The 20483-nt window shown below is 45.2% G+C and overlaps 3 protein-coding genes across 3 annotated transcripts in view; 1 reads left to right on the top strand and 2 right to left on the bottom strand.

Moving 5' to 3' along the window:
• Positions 1–9655: 9655 nt before the first annotated feature.
• LOC117760473 (interferon-induced protein with tetratricopeptide repeats 1-like) lies at positions 9656–12535 on the bottom strand. Its single transcript, XM_034583528.1, has 2 exons — positions 12446–12535; positions 9656–11070 (listed from the first exon to the last, which is right to left on the bottom strand). The coding sequence occupies exons 1-2, from the start codon at positions 12448–12450 to the stop codon at positions 9774–9776; spliced, it is 1302 nt and encodes a 433-aa protein (XP_034439419.1). The 5' UTR covers positions 12451–12535; the 3' UTR covers positions 9656–9773.
• Positions 12536–12660: 125 nt separating this feature from the next.
• Positions 12661–18988, top strand: LOC117760598 (pre-mRNA-splicing factor 38A-like). The gene is made up of 8 exons (XM_034583722.1): positions 12661–12792; positions 12977–13019; positions 14625–14628; positions 18194–18262; positions 18382–18408; positions 18500–18591; positions 18777–18825; positions 18943–18988. The coding sequence occupies exons 1-8, from the start codon at positions 12709–12711 to the stop codon at positions 18986–18988; spliced, it is 414 nt and encodes a 137-aa protein (XP_034439613.1). The 5' UTR covers positions 12661–12708.
• An 826-nt stretch (positions 18989–19814) lies between these two features.
• The window catches only part of LOC117760474 (interferon-induced protein with tetratricopeptide repeats 1-like), a 2107-nt gene continuing 1438 nt past the window's right edge, over positions 19815–20483 (bottom strand). Inside the window, exon 2 of the mRNA XM_034583529.1 lies at positions 19815–20483. This exon is cut by the window's right edge and continues 763 nt beyond it. Coding sequence (XP_034439420.1) covers positions 19950–20483 — 534 coding nt within the window. The 3' untranslated portion in view covers positions 19815–19949.

Genomic DNA, 20483 nt, shown 5'->3' with positions numbered 1-20483 from the left:
TGGAAATCAAACAGCTTCAGTGTCGGCTTCAAATGTGAGTTTGTTGTCGATTATTGTTCCCAGATATTTGATGGACAACTTCAACAGCTCGACCATGAATAAAAACAGAGGGAATCGGTGGAGGCTACTTCCTGAAGTGGATTATCGTGTCTTTAGTCCTGGACACATTACACCAGTCGTTAAAATCCTCCATCAGCGACAGAAAATCGACCTCGAAGGTGAAACGATGATGATCTGTGTGTTTTCTCCATAATCCAGATGGGTGTTGTGCCATAATGCATCAAACGTGATACCATAAAATGGTGTGCCTTTCGGCATTCAATAAATTTGGTTATCAAAATAAAAATATTAAATATTAATATTTATTATTAATATTAAATAATAACTTTAATTGATTAAAGTTACCTCGGGGCACCACCCTTCAAAGGAAGGGAAAAGATAGCCAATTTATTGATTAAGTCTCATAAAGGTTCTAACTACAAATTTTGGAACTCTGATTAACAATTAAATTAATAACTATAACGAAAATTACCATATAGATAGTTAGCTAAGTTGAAGGATATGGGGTTCTTGACAGTGTAGAGGTTGGCGAAATTCACTTATGCAACATTAATGAAAAAACATTTGTGAAAGAAAAACATTTATTATGAATATAATAAAGTATAAAAACACAAATTACTAACGGTCTAATTGCTAAACAAAGATAGGTATGTGTGTATACATGTGTGTGTGTCTGTGTGAGTCAGCGTGCTTTCAAGATGGTCGCTGGCCAAAGAGATAACACCCTCCCCCACCTATTGGAATGTTTACGACCTGTAGAGATAATGAGGTGAAGAGTTATGCGCGTGTCTGTGTGTTTGTGTGTGTGTCTGTGTGTTTGTGTGTGTGTCTGTGTGTGTGTGTGTGTGTCTGTGTGTGTGTGTCTGTGTGTGTGTGTGTGTGTCTGTGTGTGTGCCAAGTTAGAGGAAGTTACTAGATTGGATGCAACGAAAGACTGTGAAGAGCATAACAGACTAACATTACTTTCTCAATAACTTGTACCCAAAATATCCCAACACCACAAATCAAACTTATAAACATCACACAGAATCGAATAAACAGTCTTGCTTAGCCTAGTATAATTATTAAGCCCAGTTGTGTTACCAGTCCATAGAAAGGGGAAAAAGGAAGTTGCTGTGCAGTTCGCAGTTTTGTGTCGTCTTGCTGGTTTCTGTTGAGTTGTGTAGCTCAGTTGCTGGTTGAAGTTTGCAAGCAGGACATCGAGTCGCTGCTCGGACGTTGGTAGAGCTTGGAGGGCGAGGAGGTTTCCTTGGTGAGATGAGCTGGAAGCTGCACCTTTGTGCTCCTCTCGAAGAGTTGGATGGGAAGAGAAGATGTGAGCTGGAGAAGAGGCTCCACAGCCTTCCCTCCTGTGGAAGGATCGTAGGAAGAGGCAGGACGAGGCTCCACAGCCTTCTCTCCCTGGAGGGAATGTAGAAAGAGAGACAGGAGAAGCTGGAGAACCTGGCTTATATTGGCCCGGTGACCTCACAGGTCATGGGGTCCAGAGTGACCAATGGGAGTGGAAACCTGTGTCCCTGGGGGGGGGTTTCCACCCCTCTGTGTGAAGTTGATGCCCTCTGGGAGACTGAGTCCTGGAGGGACATGCTGCTTCAGGCTTTGATGGCACATGTAGGCCGAAGTGTGGTTTCACACAAAACCATGGCCCAACATGGGAAATAGTCCCGCCCCCTAGTGTTTGACTGACAGAAGTGGTAAACTTATCTTAGCTTGCTCTGGAACTTTTAAAAACGGTTCACAAACCTTCACTTCACGTACAAAGATAAGTTTGGTTGAATAAACTCGGGACTGAATCTTTTACAGCTTCACGTAAGCTTCATGGTGATTAGACCGGGTCGATGGAGGCAACGCTGCAGGACGTCTGCACTCGAGCCTGGAGAAGTCTACATGTGGATTTGTCTCTGAACGGGACAACAGACAGGAAAGTTCCGGGCTGCTGTTGTTACCACGAGGTCTATGGATCAAGCGGGCGGGGCCTGGATGGCGTTTTGCCTTTGGGCGCCAGGTTTGGGACACCTGCTCTGGGCTCAGTTGGCAGATGGACGGTGACTGCTGTTGGCTGCTGCTGTTGAATCGTGGCGACTGGCAGAGCAGCTGGGTTCTGGGTGGTTTTGTGAGGATCTGGATGGACTGCAGAAAGATGTCGGCTGGTCGGGTTGACAAACCACAGAACTGAGCTCATGTCGGAGGTTGGACCTGAGGTCGGGCCCCTGGCTCACCTGATCAAATGTGCGGCTGGTGACTCGGTCTTTCTGCAACATGAGAAACTGAAGCTCCGACGAATCATTGTCTGTAGTTTCATCTGTCACCACACGGGGCAGTGATGCTGCGTGAAAACTGATCATCTCTATATACAGTCACTGATCATCTTTATATACAGTCACTGATCATCTTTATATACAGTCACTGATCGTCTTTATATACAGTCACTGATCATCTTTATATACAGTCACTGATGGTCTTTATATACAGTCACTGATCTTCTTTATATACAGGCACTGATTGTCTTTATATACAGTCACTGATCATCTTTATATACAGTCACTGATGGTCTTTATATACAGTCACTGATGGTCTTTATATACAGTCACTGATGGTCTTTATATACAGACGCTGATTGTCTTTATATACAGTCACTGATCATCTTTATATACAGTCACTGATGGTCTGTATATACAGTCACTGATGGTCTTTATATACAGTCTCTGATCATCTTTATATACAGTCACTGATCATCTTTATATACAGTCACTGATCTTCTTTATATACAGTCACTGATCATCTGTATATACAGTCACTGATGGTCTGTATATACAGTCACTGATCTTCTTTATATACAGTCACTGATCCTCTTTATATACAGTCACTGATGGTCTGTATATACAGTCACTGATCTTCTGTATATACAGTCACTGATCCTCTTTATATACAGTCACTGATCCTCTTTATATACAGTCACTGATCATCTTTATATACAGTCACTTATGGTCTTTATATACAGTCTATATAATCAGTAGTAACTCAGATTTATTCCATAAGACGACTCCAGTAACCAGCTGTATAAATAAAATGTCTCCTCCAGCAGCGCAGCAGGAAGTTAAACTGCAGGACGTCAAGCAGGCGACTGAAATCACAAGAAGAAGCAGAAATGAATTCCTTGACTCATTTCTTTATGAATATAGAAGCAGCTTTACCTGGTGTGAGGATGTTCTTGTCCTTGTACATGTGGAGCTGCAGCAGCTGAACTCTGCAGGTGACACTGAGGTGACAAAGAGAAACATCACAGCTCTGATCTTTAGCCACACCTTAAAGGCCGGTCCGTGAAAATATTGTCTGACATCCAACCGGTCCGTGGCGCAAAAAAGGTTGGGGACCGCTGCTCTATAGAACCGGAGCAAAGCCTTTCTAAGTGTAGAAACATGTGTTTGACTGGACATACACACAAACAGCTCCACTGTGGTGCTGTCTCGAGGGCCGTTCTTCCAAAGCCTCTTGCACTGGTATCTCCCAGCATCAGACAGCTTCAGGCTGGAGATCCTTAACCAGATGTTTCCACTTTTCAGTTCTTTCCAGATGAAGCTCGTCCTGTACTCAAAGTCCGATTTCTTCATCTCGTGAGTCAACAGAACCACGACAGAGACGACGCGTTTAAGAGACGTGTGTGGAGCAATAACCAGAAGAGTTCAACACTGTAACTGTGTTGATTTCACCACAATGTTTCTAACAATCAGGTTTCAGGTTTTCAATTTACATTTGTGTGTAATTAAAATACAATGAAACAAAAGACAACACACAGACGTTGCATGATCTAAGAACTGAGCAGGAGAAACACGGAGCTTCCAAAAGGAAGGAAAAACCACTTCAACATCATCCAGTGATAATAAACATGCATCACATGCACTCACATGCAAACAGCCACTGAAGCACAGTGAGCTGCTCACACATCAACAGAGAGGAACACAACAGAGCGCCATCCAGTGGCTGAAAATACAATGTGCAGGGAAGATAAAACCATCAGTGTGAAAACTAACAGCTGGATGCAAAAGGAACTTTCTCACTAGATATATATCTTTATATATCTATATATATATATATATATATATATATGAAAAGTCCTGGTTTGAACTCATTGCAACAGTCTACACAGTTCAGTAAAGATCTCTCTAAAGCAACACTATGTAACTGTTACTGAAGAACAGCGCCCCCTGCAGCCACATGTGAGGATTAACTCTTTTTGACATGTTCACACTCAAACATCAGACTCACTTTCATCAAGCTGCTGCTTTCAGGTAAAGAAAATTGCATAATGTTGCTTTAACAACAGATGAGAAACAAATCTCCCTGGTCTCAAGCCCCTTTTCCACTGGTTAGACTGGTTTTTAAAACCCACCAACATAATAACAGCAGCAGCAAAACAATGTCCTCATGTCGGTAAAAGCTAATTTGCAGCAGACAATAAGAACTCGACTGATTTATTGGTTGATAAGAATTGGCAGATATCAGCTGTTCAGTGACGTGTTGCATCAGAGTTTATTTGCTGATCCACACAGAAGAAAAACTTTTATTTTAAAGAAGCAGAACATATTCATTCATGTTCTATATATTTAGCTGCATTTGTGTTTTATTTTCATTTATAGCTGTTTATGATATAGTTTCTGGTTAAACGCCCCAATTACATTTCTTTTTCATCAGGGTTTGATGAGATTATTGCAAAAGATAATTCATAGATGAAATCAAAAGCTGCAGCGCCACCATGTGGCTGATGATGTTCACTTGCAGGTGGGAGAAAAGTGTTCCCACTGAGACAAAGGTTTAAATGTACAACAGAAGAGTTTCCTGCCACAATAAAACACAAACCTTCTTGTCTTCACTTGAAAGCCGGAGTCATCGGTCAGAACAGAGACGTCATGTGGAGGAAAAATCCAGCAGCTGCAGAGCTTCACTGTGCAAAGACCAGCTGACAACTGCAGACATGAGGAACTGGCTGATGAGACACTGGTGGGACCGAAAGAAAACTCCCACACAGGAAGTCAAACTGAGGACACTTAAGGTGAGGGATTTCAAAATAAAACAGGACATATGGACAGAGTCCAGGTGGGATTTCACAGTTTAATAAAGATAAAAGAAAGAACACATTCAATTATATATTTGAATTATAATCTGTTACAGTTCATCTACAATTAAGCAGCCATGTGTTTGTGCACCTGATGGCTGTGTTGAACCAATTGGCTCATGGGGTGTGTGGTTGTGCTGATTGTGTGTGTGGTTGTGCTGATTGTGTGTGTGGTTGTGCTGATTGTGTGTGTGGTTGAGCCCCTCTTCAGCCCCTCTTCAGCCCCTCTGCAGCGGCTCTGCAGCCCCTCTTCAGCCCCTCTTCAGCCCCTCTACAGCCCCTCTGCAGCCCCTCTTCAGCCCCTCTGCAGCCCCTCTACAGCCCCTCTTCAGCCCCTCTACAGCGGCTCTTCAGCCTGCAGCCCCTCTTCAGCCCCTCTTCAGCCCCTCTGCAGCCCCTCTTCAGACCCTCTTCAGCCCCTCTGCAGCCCCTCTTCAGCCCCTCTTCAGACCCTCTTCAGCCCCTCTTCAGACCCTCTTCAGCCCCTCTTCAGCCCCTCTGCAGCCCCTCTACAGCCCCTCTGCAGCCCCTCTTCAGCCCCTCTTCAGCCCCTCTGCAGCCCCTCTACAGCCCCTCTTCAGCCCCTCTGCAGCCCCTCTTCAGCCCCTCTTCAGCCCCTCTTCAGCCCCTCTGCAGCCCCTCTACAGCCCCTCTGCAGCCCCTCTTCAGCCCCTCTTCAGCCCCTCTGCAGCCCCTCTTCAGACCCTCTTCAGCCCCTCTGCAGCCCCTCTTCAGCCCCTCTTCAGACCCTCTTCAGCCCCTCTTCAGACCCTCTTCAGCCCCTCTTCAGCCCCTCTGCAGCCCCTCTACAGCCCCTCTGCAGCCCCTCTTCAGCCCCTCTGCAGCCCCTCTGCAGCCCCTCTACAGCCCCTCTGCAGCCCCTCTTCAGCCCCTCTTCAGCCCCTCTGCAGCCCCTCTTCAGCCCCTCTGCAGCCCCTCTACAGCCCCTCTGCAGCCCCTCTTCAGCCCCTCTTCAGCCCCTCTGCAGCCCCTCTTCAGACCCTCTTCAGCCCCTCTGCAGCCCCTCTTCAGCCCCTCTTCAGACCCTCTTCAGCCCCTCTTCAGACCCTCTTCAGCCCCTCTTCAGCCCCTCTGCAGCCCCTCTACAGCCCCTCTGCAGCCCCTCTTCAGACCCTCTTCAGCCCCTCTGCAGCCCCTCTTCAGCCCCTCTTCAGACCCTCTTCAGCCCCTCTTCAGACCCTCTTCAGCCCCTCTTCAGCCCCTCTGCAGCCCCTCTACAGCCCCTCTGCAGCCCCTCTGCAGCCCCTCTTCAGCCCCTCTGCAGCCCCTCTTCAGCCCCTCTTCAGCCCCTCTGCAGCCCCTCTTCAGCCCCTCTTCAGCCCCTCTTCAGCCCCTCTACAGCGGCTCTTCAGCCCCTCTTCAGCCCCTCTGCAGCCCCTCTTCAGCCCCTCTGCAGCCCCTCTTCAGCCCCTCTTCAGACCCTCTTCAGCCCCTCTTCAGCCCCTCTTCAGACCCTCTGCAGCCCCTCTTCAGCCCCTCTACAGCGGCTCTTCAGCCCCTCTACAGCGGCTCTTCAGCCCCTCTACAGCCCCTCTTCAGCCCCTCTTCAGCCCCTCTTCAGCCCCTCTACAGCCCCTCTGCAGCCCCTCTTCAGCGGCTCTTCAGCCCCTCTACAGCCCCTCTTCAGCCCCTCTACAGCGGCTCTTCAGCCCCTCTACAGCCCCTCTTCAGCCCCTCTTCAGCCCCTCTGCAGCCCCTCTTCAGCCCCTCTTCAGGCCCTCTTCAGCCCCTCTGCAGCCCCTCTTCAGCCCCTCTTCAGCCCCTCTTCAGCCCCTCTTCAGCCCCTCTACAGCCCCTCTTCAGCCCCTCTGCAGCCCCTCTTCAGCCCCTCTACAGCCCCTCTGCAGCCCCTCTTCAGCGGCTCTTCAGCCCCTCTTCAGCCCCTCTTCAGCCCCTCTTCAGCCCCTCTGCAGCCCCTCTTCAGACCCTCTACAGCCCCTCTGCAGCCCCTCTTCAGCGGCTCTTCAGACCCTCATCAGCCCCTCTTCAGCCCCTCTACAGCCCCTCTTCAGCCCCTCTGCAGCCCCTCTTCAGCCCCTCTTCAGCCCCTCTTCAGCCCCTCTGCAGCCCCTCTTCAGCCCCTCTTCAGCCCCTCTACAGCGGCTCTTCAGCCCCTCTACAGCCCCTCTTCAGCCCCTCTTCAGCCCCTCTTCAGCCCCTCTACAGCCCCTCTGCAGCCCCTCTACAGCCCCTCTTCAGCCCCTCTACAGCGGCTCTTCAGCCCCTCTACAGCCCCTCTTCAGCCCCTCTTCAGCCCCTCTGCAGCCCCTCTACAGCCCCTCTGCAGCCCCTCTGCAGCCCCTCTTCAGCCCCTCTTCAGCCCCTCTTCAGCCCCTCTACAGCGGCTCTTCAGCCCCTCTACAGCCCCTCTTCAGCCCCTCTTCAGCCCCTCTGCAGCCCCTCTGCAGCCCCTCTGCAGCCCCTCTACAGCCCCTCTGCAGCCCCTCTTCAGCCCCTCTGCAGCCCCTCTGCAGCCCCTCTACAGCCCCTCTGCAGCCCCTCTGCAGCCCCTCTACAGCCCCTCTGCAGCCCCTCTTCAGCCCCTCTGCAGCCCCTCTACAGCCCCTCTGCAGCCCCTCTACAGCCCCTCTTCAGCCCCTCTGCAGCCCCTCTACATCCCCTCTTCAGCCCCTCTACAGCGGCTCTTCAGCCCCTCTGCAGCCCCTCTTCAGCCCCTCTGCAGCCCCTCTGCAGCCCCTCTGCAGCGGCTCTGCAGCCCCTCTTCAGCCCCTCTTCATCCCCTCTTCAGCCCCTCTACAGCCCCTCTTCAGCCCCTCTGCAGCCCCTCTACAGCCCCTCTACAGCCCCTCTTCAGCCCCTCTACAGCGGCTCTTCAGCCCCTCTTCATCCCCTCTACAGCCCCTCTTCAGCCCCTCTACAGCCCCTCTGCAGCCCCTCTACAGCCCCTCTACAGCCCCTCTTCAGCCCCTCTTCAGCGGCTCTTCAGCGGCTCTTCAGCCCCTCTGCAGCCCCTCTTCATCCCCTCTTCAGCCCCTCTACAGCGGCTCTTCAGCCCCTCTTCAGCCCCTCTTCAGCGGCTCTTCAGCCCCTCTTCAGCCCCTCTTCAGCGGCTCTTCAGCCCCTCTTCAGCCCCTCTTCAGCCCCTCTTCAGCCCCTCTACATCCCCTCTTCAGCCCCTCTGCAGCCCCTCTTCAGCCCCTCTGCAGCCCCTCTTCAGCCCCTCTGCAGCCCCTCTTCATCCCCTCTTCAGCCCCTCTGCAGCGGCTCTTCAGCCCTGAAGTTGAATTTAAGCAAAGTTATTGCACTATTTTTTGAAAAAAGCAACAAATGTCACAAAAGGTTGTTTGAAAATGTTATTTTATTTGGACATCAGAAATTCCTGAAAGTAATGTGAATTTAATGTTCATAAGTATGTTATGTAAATACACATGTTAAACTTGGCCCATTTCGTCATCATTTTGTTGGGGCAGGGGAGCGGGGGGGGGGGGGGGGGGGCATGAAAAATATTCTAGCTCCAAAGTGGGGCATGACAGAAAAGTTTGAGAACCACTGCTTTAGGGGAATGTTTCTTCTTCTCTTGTCGCTCTCCACTCTTTCACTTCACACTAACGAAGTTGTGTCTCATTCTGCAGATGAGTTTGTGTTCGTTCACAAACTGACTCACTGACAGATTACACATCCAGGTTTCCTGCTGATTCAGCTCCGGTTCAGTTTCTTCGACTTCAGCAGCTTTGCCTTTTCTACTTGCAGGAAGTGATTTACAGCAAATGATTCTGAAATCCTGGATGTGTGGAATAAAGTGTAAACCAGCACTTTTTAAAATCAGAACCTAGGATTTAATCTTTGGACACATGAAGTTCTCATATTTAATATTGACAGCAGCAGCTTTTAGAAGTTGTGGTTTTATCATAGATTTCTTTCAGGGAAACACAAGACACAATTAAAGAAGAAGTGTTTAATAGCATTAGTACAGCTGAAATACTCTGTGCATGCAAACCTGTTCATATATTCAGGTTATACTACAAATTAACATTCAATTTAACAAAAACACTTGACAGAGTTCAATTTTCATCACTCAAAACATTAGTAAATTGAATACAGAGTCTGTTCTGTTGTTTAATAAACTTTACAAACAAGCTGTTTTTTAAAGGAGCGAGCAAACATCTCCTCCACATCAGCAACACATGATGACTGCAGCCAGTTTCCACTTAATGTGGTTTTTAAGAATATGTTTCAATGTTGTCTTCCTCTAATAATAATGTATGAATCTTTCATACCTGAAACCTGCTGTTACATCTAAATGCATCACTACTATTAACGTCAATATTACAACCACTCTGAAAACAATTGAAGAGGTATTCTACAGATAGAGAAATTATATTGAAGACTTTTTAATACGTATATATAGATATTAAATGTTAGACTGAAAAACGAACTCGACCACTTTCCCCTGTCAGTCGCTCTGTTGTGATTTGGCTCCGTACAAATACAAGTTGAATTAAAACGTGATCATCAGTGTTCACAACAGCTGAATCTATAAATCTACGTGGATTTACTTTCCCCTGAATTAGATGAATGCAAATAGATTCAGATTGTGTGTGGATGATATTTGGTGGATTTATTCCTGAGACTCTTTCAGCCTGGACAGAAACTTGTATACTTCTCGGTTCCCCTCTCTGTCTCTGATCTTCTCCAGAGTCTGGATGCTGCTCTCCTGATGGAAGGACTTGATTGGTATCTTCACCGCCTTCATGTGATACTGGATTGACATCTCAGGCTGCTGTTGAATGAAGTACAGATATTTTGCGTAGATGGTGAAGAAGACTTGTTGTTCAGCAGGTTCCAGATCCTCTGCGAGCAGCTGCTTGAAGATCTTCTCAGATTTGGCCTTGTTGTTCTCTGACTTTGCGCAAATACCTGCAAGGTCAATGTTCTTCATGAATGAGGAATGAGGATAAAGAGAAAGCAACTCCTCATGGGCACGGATCCCTTTCTCTATCAGGCTCGGACTTGAGTGACTGTCCTCCTCCCAGATCTTCCATTTGTAGCTGTGTGCGGCACATCTTTTCAGATAACGTTCATCCGGATGTAGCTTCAGAGCCTCTTCTGCCAAAGCAACAGCCTCGTCCATGGAGGTGAAGGTTATGTAAAACCTCAGCAAAGGTTTGATTCCACTGTAGTTGCTGACAGGGTTCCTCAGAACCTTTGTGGCTAACTCGCGTGCTCCACATTTGTCTGGTTGTCCTTTCTTAGCGAGTTGCAGGAGGTAAACGGCAGCGAGGTACAGGTTCTCTGGATCCTGTTCCTTGGCTTCTCTCAGTTTCTTCATGATGTCTTCCTCGACCCCTGTTTTGCTGTGTTTGGACATGTTAACTAACCCTAACACGTGGCTGGTCTGCCACTCCACCACACCCGGCTGCAGCCGGATGGCTCTCTGGAAGTAATGATCTGCCAGAAGCTTCTGTTCTCCGCTGAACTTCATCAGAGTCCAGGCTTTTTCAGCACAGATCTCCGGGTGCAGCCCGTCCTGCGATGGATACTCAGTCCTCAGGCCTTCGATCTTTGACAGACAAGCCCGACTCTCTGCTCGTTCTCCCTGATGATGGTGCAGCCAGGCCTGGTTCCCGTAGGTCACCACCAGCCAGGGACCCTCGTCTGCTCCTCTCGTCTGCCTGAAGGCCTCCGCGGCTCTGCTGAAGAACCTCCTGGCTTCTTCAGTGGACCCCAGCTGGAAGTGGACGTACCCCTGCAGGTTGTAAATGTGACCCAACCACTTGCATCCTTCCTCTGTGCCGATGTCCTGCAGCTTGTCCCTGATTCTCAAAAGTTTGGTCCTGCCGGGGTTCAGATCCCAGGTGAAGTGGCACTGCAGCGCCCCCAGTCTGTCCTCCAGTGCCATGTCACTCTGAGCAGCACTGATGGAGATTCATTATAAACATTAAAACACATCATCAGTGGGTTGATATCAAACGTTCTGACAAAAGGATTTATTCAACAGTAAAATAACAATGACTCAAGTTCCTGATTTTACTTTAATTATAATTATCTTAACGAATTGTCTTTTATACAGAAGCGTATTGCATTCACTTGAAAAAAAAAAAAAGGCTCTGTTTTTCTGAGATATTGTAATCTAGTGTTTTGATGAAGCTACATGTTGCACGCACGTTCCGCACAGAGCCCTCGTTCAGCTGCATGTAGCTGCTGCTCTTAGACAGTCTAGTGTTCGGCACGACGTCTCAGCGCCATGACGTACAGCGTCGCTTCAACCCGTCAGACTCTCCTTCTGTAGAAATAACATGAACCACAACAGCCTGATGCAGCCGAGCGTGTTGTTCTGTTATTCTGTCACAGGCCTCAGGAATCACACCCGGTTACTTTCCTTCACACTTCAGAACTTCTCTATCGACACAACCCTCCTCCGTTAGAACCCCTTTCAAAACAAGAGTCCCAACCAACACCCTGCTTATAACAGGAACGACACATCAATCTTCCATAATAAAGCCACTAAATAAAATAGCTTACACTAACAAACGAAATATTTGAATTATGGACAAAAATGAAAACTATCCTTTATCTATCTGCAGCATATCCCCGAAAGATGCTCGAGACTTTCAGCTGATGTTTCCAGGTTTATTTGAAACTTCCCTGAACAACAAAGAGCGTGTGGCTCTTCGGAGGGTCGCGAAACATCAAACTTTCCTTTGTGAAGTTACAGATTCATAACAGGAAGTCCGCGTCTATACAGGAACTTCACTTTCAAAATAAAAGCATGTAAAAAAAGCTATGGTTTTCCAACTTTTTTTTTCTTCAAGTGAATGCAATACGCTTCCGTAGTAATCTGGCTTTTGAAAAGTTCTCTATAAATAATAATGATAAATATCAGACCCTGGGCTGATGTCAGTATTAGGGAGTAATACATTTCCAATAGCAAATTATCAATTACAGCCGATGTATACATTTAAAAATGATTCTTAAGATGATGTTATCAAACCATTTTCACAAAGTTTAACCATCAACTTTATTATAAAGAATTATAAATAAAAGGAAAACACAAATGCAACTGAATGTGTAGAACTTTCAAATCTTTTCTGCACCGTTTATCATGTGAAATAAAAGTTTTCATATCAACATATTCACAGACACAGATATGTCTGTGAATGTCAGTGCTGCTTTAATTCACATTATTCTTATTAATAAGGTCAATACACAAGATGATGTGATGAAACAAACACTGTCACTGACTTAAAGGATCATTAATGTTCATGAAGAATCATGAAGACATGAACTCACCTCATCTCGTCTCCTCGGACTCTGCAGCTGTGTGAACATCTGCCTGCGGAGCGCCGTTATATGGAGCTCAGGAGGCGACGCGACGCGAACTGTATGTCTACGTCACGTTCATACGCTCAGCCAGTTTCCTCGGCCCACACCACTAACGTGTGTGTGTGTGTGTGTGTGCGTGCGTGCGTGCGTGCGTGCGTGTCTGTGTGCGTGTCTGTGTGCGTGTGTGTGTGTGGGTGTAACAGAGGAGACAAGTCCTCGAGGAGGCGGAGATGTTGGACCCGCGCATCAGCGCTCTGGAGGAAGACCTGGATGAAGTGGAGACCAGTGACGAGGAAGATGAGGAAGAAGACAAGGTGATAAAAGTTTATTAAAGCAACACAATGTCTCTTTAACTGAGCGACAGCGCCCTCTGCAGCCTCACGGAGTGATTCCTTCTGTTGGGCTCTGGTTCCGAGTGATGAAGTGGTTAACATGTTCAGAAAGTAGGACAGTGTGTTTGGTTATAGTGGCCGACATTTTAAAACTCAGTTTCTCCACCAGCAGCAGCAGGAGAGACTCCAGACCCCTGAACCACACAGACGTAGTCAGTGGTGTAAAGTAACGGAGTAAAGTACTTAAGTCGTTTTTTTGAGGATCTATACTTTCCTTGAGTATTTATGTTCATCAGGACTTCTACTTTTACTCCACTACATTTAAAAGAAAAAATATATACTTTTACTCCGTTAGATCGACATTGGACACCTCGTTACTCGTTACAAATTAAAATCTGAATATAATTGTCAGTCTCTCATCACGATATTGGATTATCTGGACTGTGCGTGTTTGCGCGAGAACAGACGTTGCTGTCGCGAGGATAACCTGAGGGCGGGACGGGAGCTTAAGCCATCAACGCGACTACACAACCATGGCTACCTCGTCTAACACTGATGAAGAAGACAAAGCATCTTCTTTGGCAGAAGAACAAAATGAACCACACCCGTGGCCGTATCTAGTGAAAATGTTTGCTTTCGTAGGGATGAAAGATACATCCTACAGAATGAAGTGCCTCTTGTGTCTGCCTAAGGACACGGAAATAATGGTGTTTCAAAACTCTCCATCGAACCTCAAAAAACACATTCAGGTAAGTGAATTAAGTAATGGCAGCCAGAGTCATGGTATGTCATGTGCCAGTAATAAGTAAAGATGCAATATTGTCGATAAAACATAATTTGCCAACGTTGAGGCCAGCAGTTTACGTGGACAAGCGCGCGGACACACACACACACACACACGTTATATCTACTTTTTGTTGTGCCGACAGTCTGTGTAGGGTGAAAGCCGACAGAGAGGTCACTCTAGCGAACGTTGACTACTTTATTCACATGCTAGCACGCAAAAACACACTGCAATCCCGAAAACCCCAAGTGAACACTCCTGCAAAGGTCTAGCTAGTAAAATATAGTTTGCCAACAGATACAATTGAACATTTTACTTAACATAGGCCATTACAAAGTAGACACGTGCATGCGCGTCCAGGTATGGTCCAAGTGTAGGCGTGCATACACAAATTGTATGTTCTTTGGATTGCATGTAGCTCATAATTGTTATAGTTCACCACATTTACTACTATTTGTAGAGTATAATCTTTCTGCTGAATGTATGTATATTCTGTATGTCCGTTGTCTGAGTCCAGTTGCTAATTTATTCTCCCATTTATATTCTCTGGCTGCAACATATAGTTACACATCCTACCTCAGTAACTTAGGAAAGATGCAATTCTATTTATATGCAATTTAATATATTCATCGGCCGATATCATTGGTAATAACTGTTTACCCTACCCTACTAGTAAAAGGGGTATTCAAATTTATTAACAATAACATTCATGTTAAAACAAACTGTAGGCTGCCTGTCATTGTAATAACTGCTGTGTGATGTCTTGAGCATCAAACTGATATTTTTCTCTTCTTTTTTTGATGTAGAGAAAGCATGCAAATCATGAAAACAAATACGAGGAGCTGACGTCACTGAAAAGAAAACGGCAATCAGCAGCCCTGGCCTGGAGACATTTGAGAGGTTCCCATATCTTTGATGTTTTGGCCGCCGCACTCAATGACATCCATTCAGAATATGGAATCAGGAACAAAATTGTGAGAACAACCACCGACAACGGTTCCAACTTCCTAAAAGCTTTCTAAGTTTTCAGGGAGGTGACAAACAACAATGAAGTCCGTGGTGATGCAGAGCCAGGGGAGGAAGAAGAGAATGAGGGTGAGGAAGAAGTGGAGTTTGCTGAAGTGTCAGAGATCCTTAATCAGAATGATGGCTTTGAATTTGAGCTCCCAAAGCATCGACGCTGTGCCTGTCATTTGCTCAATTTGGTCTCTACAGTCGATGCTGAAAAAGCAACTGCCAACGATGCATACAAAAAACTGCATCGCTCAGCTTTCAGCAAGTGTCATGGGCTGTGGAATAAATGTGGGCGATCCACTCTAGCAGCTGAAGCAGTGGAAGACCTCTGCTCCATCCAGCTGCTACGCCCAGATGCCACCCGGTGGAACTCACTGTTTATGGCTGTGGAAAGGCTGCTCACGATTCTGAAAGACAAGGGAGGGACAGCTTTGAGAGATGTCTGCACAGAATTGAAGGTTCCAATGTAAGTTGGAATTATGTGTGAATTTGAATTTATAGTAATACTTATGTCATGGCTTCGGTGAATGTCCCTGATTTGTTACCTATTACAGTAACACATACATTTATATATAACTACTTGACCCTTAGGAAAAATCGGGCATATGTAGTGATCCCTAAGGGGAAATTACTGATCCACTTTTGACCCATCATTACACATCCTGTTCAGCTTTCACCAACCTACCTACTACTGCACTCTAGTAGTGGTAAAAATAAACTGAACCAGAATAGGAACCGGTAGACAACCCCAGAATTGGCTACATGATTTACTTTAAAACCTTAACCTTAACCTTAAACCTTATAGATTAGTAAGCTATTGATTATTTGGATAAAATATTTATGCACAATGGTAAAACACAGTGATGTTTTGTTTTTTCCTAACAGGTTCAATCCAGTTGAACTCACGTTCCTAACTGAGTATGTCACCACCATGAGCCCAGTCGCCCAGGCCATCAACATCCTTCAGGCCGAAACAAATGTCCAGATGGGACGGCAGCTTCCGACTATTACCCTGTTGAGTTCAAAACTGGAGAAAGCCAAGTTCCATCTAAAGTACTGCAAGCCGTTGGTTGAAGCCTTACAAGTGGGAATAAACAACCGCTTTGGCCACATGTCAACAGACCCTGAATTGGTTGCCGCTGCTATTCTCCTCCCTAAATTTAGAACTGCATGGACAAAAGATGATGCTACAATCAGAATGGGTAAGACAAATGAAGATAATAAATGTTGACACTTGTAAAGGAAAATAATAGAAATGTAGTGAATGTACATGAAATTAGGTTAATGGTATTTCAGCTGTACTAATGCTACTTTCACCCTCCCTGTATTTCAGGAATGGACTACATCAAGGAGCAGATGACGGATCCTTCCTTGTCAGGAGAAGCCACCAGATCCAGCTCATCTGATGAGGGAGACTTCTTCTCTTCCCTGAAGAGCTCTCACGTTACTCAAGACAGCTCCAAGCAACTAGATGGATACCTGGCCCTTACAGCAGATCAGATGGATGTACTGAAGACGTTCCCTGCTGTCTGCAAGTTGTGTGTTAAGCTGAACACACCTCTGCCTGCCTCTGCAGCCTGTGAACGACTGTTTAGCTTTGCAGGACTTGTCTTCAGCCCTCGAAGAGCTCGACTGGATTCGCGCAATTTTGAGAATCAACTTCTGCTGAAGATGAACCACAAGTTTGTTGACTTTTATTAAAGCACTATGACAAATTAAAACCTGGTGTCCCAATTTTGGGCATGTCATTATAGGCGTTTCACCATGCAACTACACAACCCAAACCTCTACCAAAGTTTAACCACTTAACCACTGCATTGAGTTTTTAGATCTGCTTATTTCAAAAGAAAATTGTAAACTTTGGTATAGGTTTGGCTTGTGTAGTTGCACGGTGAAACGGGTCTCAAAATCAGACTTTATCAATAACTGTAAATATAAACGAAAAGAAAAAAAACACTGTTTTTTAAGTGGTTAACGTACTTTGTTAAAAGGTTAAAGCTCTAGATTTTGACAGTAAACATTGCCATAGAGCAGTGGTCACCAACCTTTTGGAGCCCAAGATCACTTTTTAATTCCAAACGTAAGCTGAGATCTAAAACCCTGATATCTTCCAAAAAACCCACTTAGGGTCATATTTATTATATTTTTCAATTTGTGTTAAAGGCTGAATGTACAAGAAATAAATATACACAAAGAGAGGCAGTTGTGCAACTTTTTCTATTCAATGCACAATATTCAAATTAATAACAATTCATATTTACAATGGACAATATGTAGCTTCTCAGTTCCACATCATGTTCTGCAGAGGAGCTGCTACAGCAGCACAATGTTTTACATTTAGGCTTTGATTTGAATATGGCCACAAATATGATTATTGCCTTGTATGAAAGAAGTCCCTTGTACTCAGATAAATACCAGTACTACACAGTATGAAGCTGAGCATCTTTCGCTCCAGCAAATATTTCACAATAAAAAACCCTTTTGAAACAAGGGAATGGATTCCATCAACAGAAACGCTCGAGTGCTTTTATTTTGAAAAGGCATACAGAAAGTGTTGCAACCATTTGTTTGTGACATAAATTCATCAGATAAACATTAAAACTCAGTTGAAAGATCATTTTCTCTGTTTATTCTGCTGTGAACCACAATGTTTATCTGTTTATGACACAAATGTATTTACATCACTTCCCGAACCCGTTTCAAAGTAAAAGCACTCCAGCGTTTCACCTTCTGAATCCACTCATTTGTTCCAACGGGGCTTTGATTGTTATCCACAGACCGGACGATGCTCGTCTTCAGACCGGAGAGTCCTGACATCTAGTTTAGTACATAAACCAACTTGTATTGAAGGAAATGCAGGAGATAAACCAGCAGCTCCACCGTCAGTAGCGGACACACAGCGCGTGTGAACAACAGACAACCGACACACAGACAACCGACACACAGCTGATCTGCGGCGCGACGACAGACAGGGAGTCCAGAGAGTTCGGGGATCGACAGTGAAGACTGGCAGATCGACCGGGCGATCGCGACCGACGGGTTGGCGACCACTGCCACAGAGTGTTTGTTCAGTAACAGGGTTTCCCCGTCTCTCCAGCTCTTTAGTAAACAGAAAAAATATTTTCAGGTGGGTGAGAAAATGTTATCTAATCAGAAAAGAGTAATTCAGCTTCAATTTGATAATTTTCCAGCAACAATTTTGACTACTACATTCTTAGTTGCATCACTTCCAATGTCACTTGTTCATCATGGATGAGTTCTATATTATTTTACAAATAATAATTTAATTCAGTCACTTGAAATAAAGCCTGAAGAGAACAATTTCCGGTTGTTTTGTTTCTGTGTAGGCCGACTATAAAAAGCACTTGATTTTGGTACTTGTACTTTTACTTTTGATACTTAAGTACATTTCAACACCAGATACCTTTGATACTTAAGTACATTTAATATGAGCTACTTTGAGACTTTTACTCAAGTAATTTTCTTACGGGGGACTTTAACTTTTACCGGAGTCACTTTCAGGGAAGATATCTGTACTTTTACTCAAGTACGTCTTTCAAATACTTTATACACCACTGGACGTAGTTACCGTGACAACGACAGGCCTCGTCGCTCCCCATCACCTCGCTACAGACGCAGCCGCTCCCCCAGACGGTTTGTCTTTTGATTGTTGGTCAATTTACTGACGGTTCAATCACTTCCATCTTTCTGCAGAGAAGATGGAAAGAAAATGTCCTGAATCCAATCCTTTGGTTTTCTTTTTCCTTCTTCAGGAGGAGCCGATCTCCGAAGAGGCGGAGGTATGTTTGCTTTTGGAAGAAATTCGTTGTCACATTTTAAACAGTATTTTGTGCCTCAGGCTCTTTGAGTGATTCTGTTGTGTGTTGTCAGCCCCTCCCCCCGGAGAGAGCGCCATCGCAGCAAGAGCCCCCGCAGACACCGCAGCCGGTCCCGGGACCGGCGCCACCGCTCCAAATCCCCAGGTCAGAAAACACGTCTCGGCCCCACTGCCGGTCTGTCTGTAGTAAAATATCATTGATTTGTGATGTAATGTGGATTCAATGTTGTTTGTTCGTTGACTTTAACACAGAGGAAACCATGGTGTAATAAAGACGCTGAGTCGACATGATAATATGTGATCATGGTTGTTTTCTTGGTTGTGAACCAGGTCACCACAGAAGCCACCGACATCGCAGCCACTCAAAGTCTCCAGAGAGGTGAGAGGTTTCAAGTCCTCAGGATCTCCTCCAGTGGGGTTTATTATTGGTAATAAAGTGTCAATCACTCTTTTAAATATTTGCACTAAACAAGATTTTGTCTGTTTCTCGTCACAGGAGTTCAAAAAAGAGTCAGATGAGTTTGTGTTCGTTCACAAACTGACTCACTGACAGATTACACATCCAGGTTTCCTGCTGATTCAGCTCCGGTTCAGTTTCTTCGACTTCAGCAGCTTTGCCTTTTCTACTTGCAGGAAGTGATTTACAGCAAATGATTCTGAAATCCTGGATGTGTGGAATAAAGTGTAAACCAGCACTTTTTAAAATCAGAACCTAGGATTTAATCTTTGGACACATGAAGTTCTCATATTTAATATTGACAGCAGCAGCTTTTAGAAGTTGTGGTTTTATCATAGATTTCTTTCAGGGAAACACAAGACACAATTAAAGAAGAAGTGTTTAATAGCATTAGTACAGCTGAAATACTCTGTGCATGCAAACCTGTTCATATATTCAGGTTATACTACAAATTAACATTCAATTTAACAAAAACACTTGACAGAGTTCAATTTTCATCAGTCAAAACATTAGTAAATTGAATACAGAGTCTGTTCTGTTGTTTAATAAACTTTACAAACAAGCTGTTTTTTAAAGGAGCAAGCAAACATCTCCTCCACATCAGCAACACATGATGACTGCAGCCAGTTTCCACTTAATATGGTTTTTAAGAATATGTTTCAATGTTGTCTTCCTCTAATAATAATGTATGAATCTTTCATACCTGAAACCTGCTGTTACATCTAAATGCATCACTACTATTAACGTCAATATTACAACCACTCTGAAAACAATTGAAGAGGTATTCTACAGATAGAGAAATTATATTGAAGACTTTTTAATACGTATATATATAGATATTAAATGTTAGACTGAAAAACGAACTCGACCACTTTCCCCTGTCAGTCGCTCTGTTGTGATTTGGCTCCGTACAAATACAAGTTGAATTAAAACGTGATCATCAGTGTTCACAACAGCTGAATCTATAAATCTACGTGGATTTACTTTCCCCTGAATTAGATGAATGCAAATAGATTCAGATTGTGTGTGGATGATATTTGGTGGATTTATTTCTGAGACTCTTTCAGCCTGGACAGAAACTTGTCTACTTCTCGGTTCACCTTTCTGTGTCTCATCTTCTCCAGAGTCTGGATGCTGCTCTCCTGATGGAAGGACTTGATTGGTATCTCCGCCGCCTTCATGTGATACTGGATTGACATCTTAGGCTGCCGTAGAGTGAAGAACAGATAGCTTGCATAGATGTTGAAGAAGACTTGTTGTTCAGCAGGTTCCAGATCCTCTGCGAGCAGCTGCTTGAAGATCTTCTCAGATTTGGCCTTGGTGTTCTCTGACTTTGCGCAAATACCTGCAAGGTCCATTCTCTTCATGAATGAAGTATGAGGATAAAGAGAAAGCAACTCCTCATGGGCACGGATCCCTTTCTCTATCAGGCTCGGACTTGGGTGACTGTCCTTCTTCCAGATCTTCCATTTGTAGCTGAGTGCGGCACATCTTTTCAGATAACGTTCATCCGGATGTAGCTTCAGAGCCTCTTCTGCCAAAGCAACAGCCTCGTCCATGGAGGTGAAGGTTCTGTAAAA

The sequence above is a fragment of the Hippoglossus hippoglossus genome, chromosome 4 (assembly GCF_009819705.1).
Source record: "Hippoglossus hippoglossus isolate fHipHip1 chromosome 4, fHipHip1.pri, whole genome shotgun sequence".
Classification (NCBI taxonomy): Eukaryota; Metazoa; Chordata; class Actinopteri; order Pleuronectiformes; family Pleuronectidae; genus Hippoglossus; species Hippoglossus hippoglossus.
The sequence above is the reverse complement of the archived record's forward strand: the minus strand, read 5'-3'. Positions and strand labels throughout refer to the sequence as shown.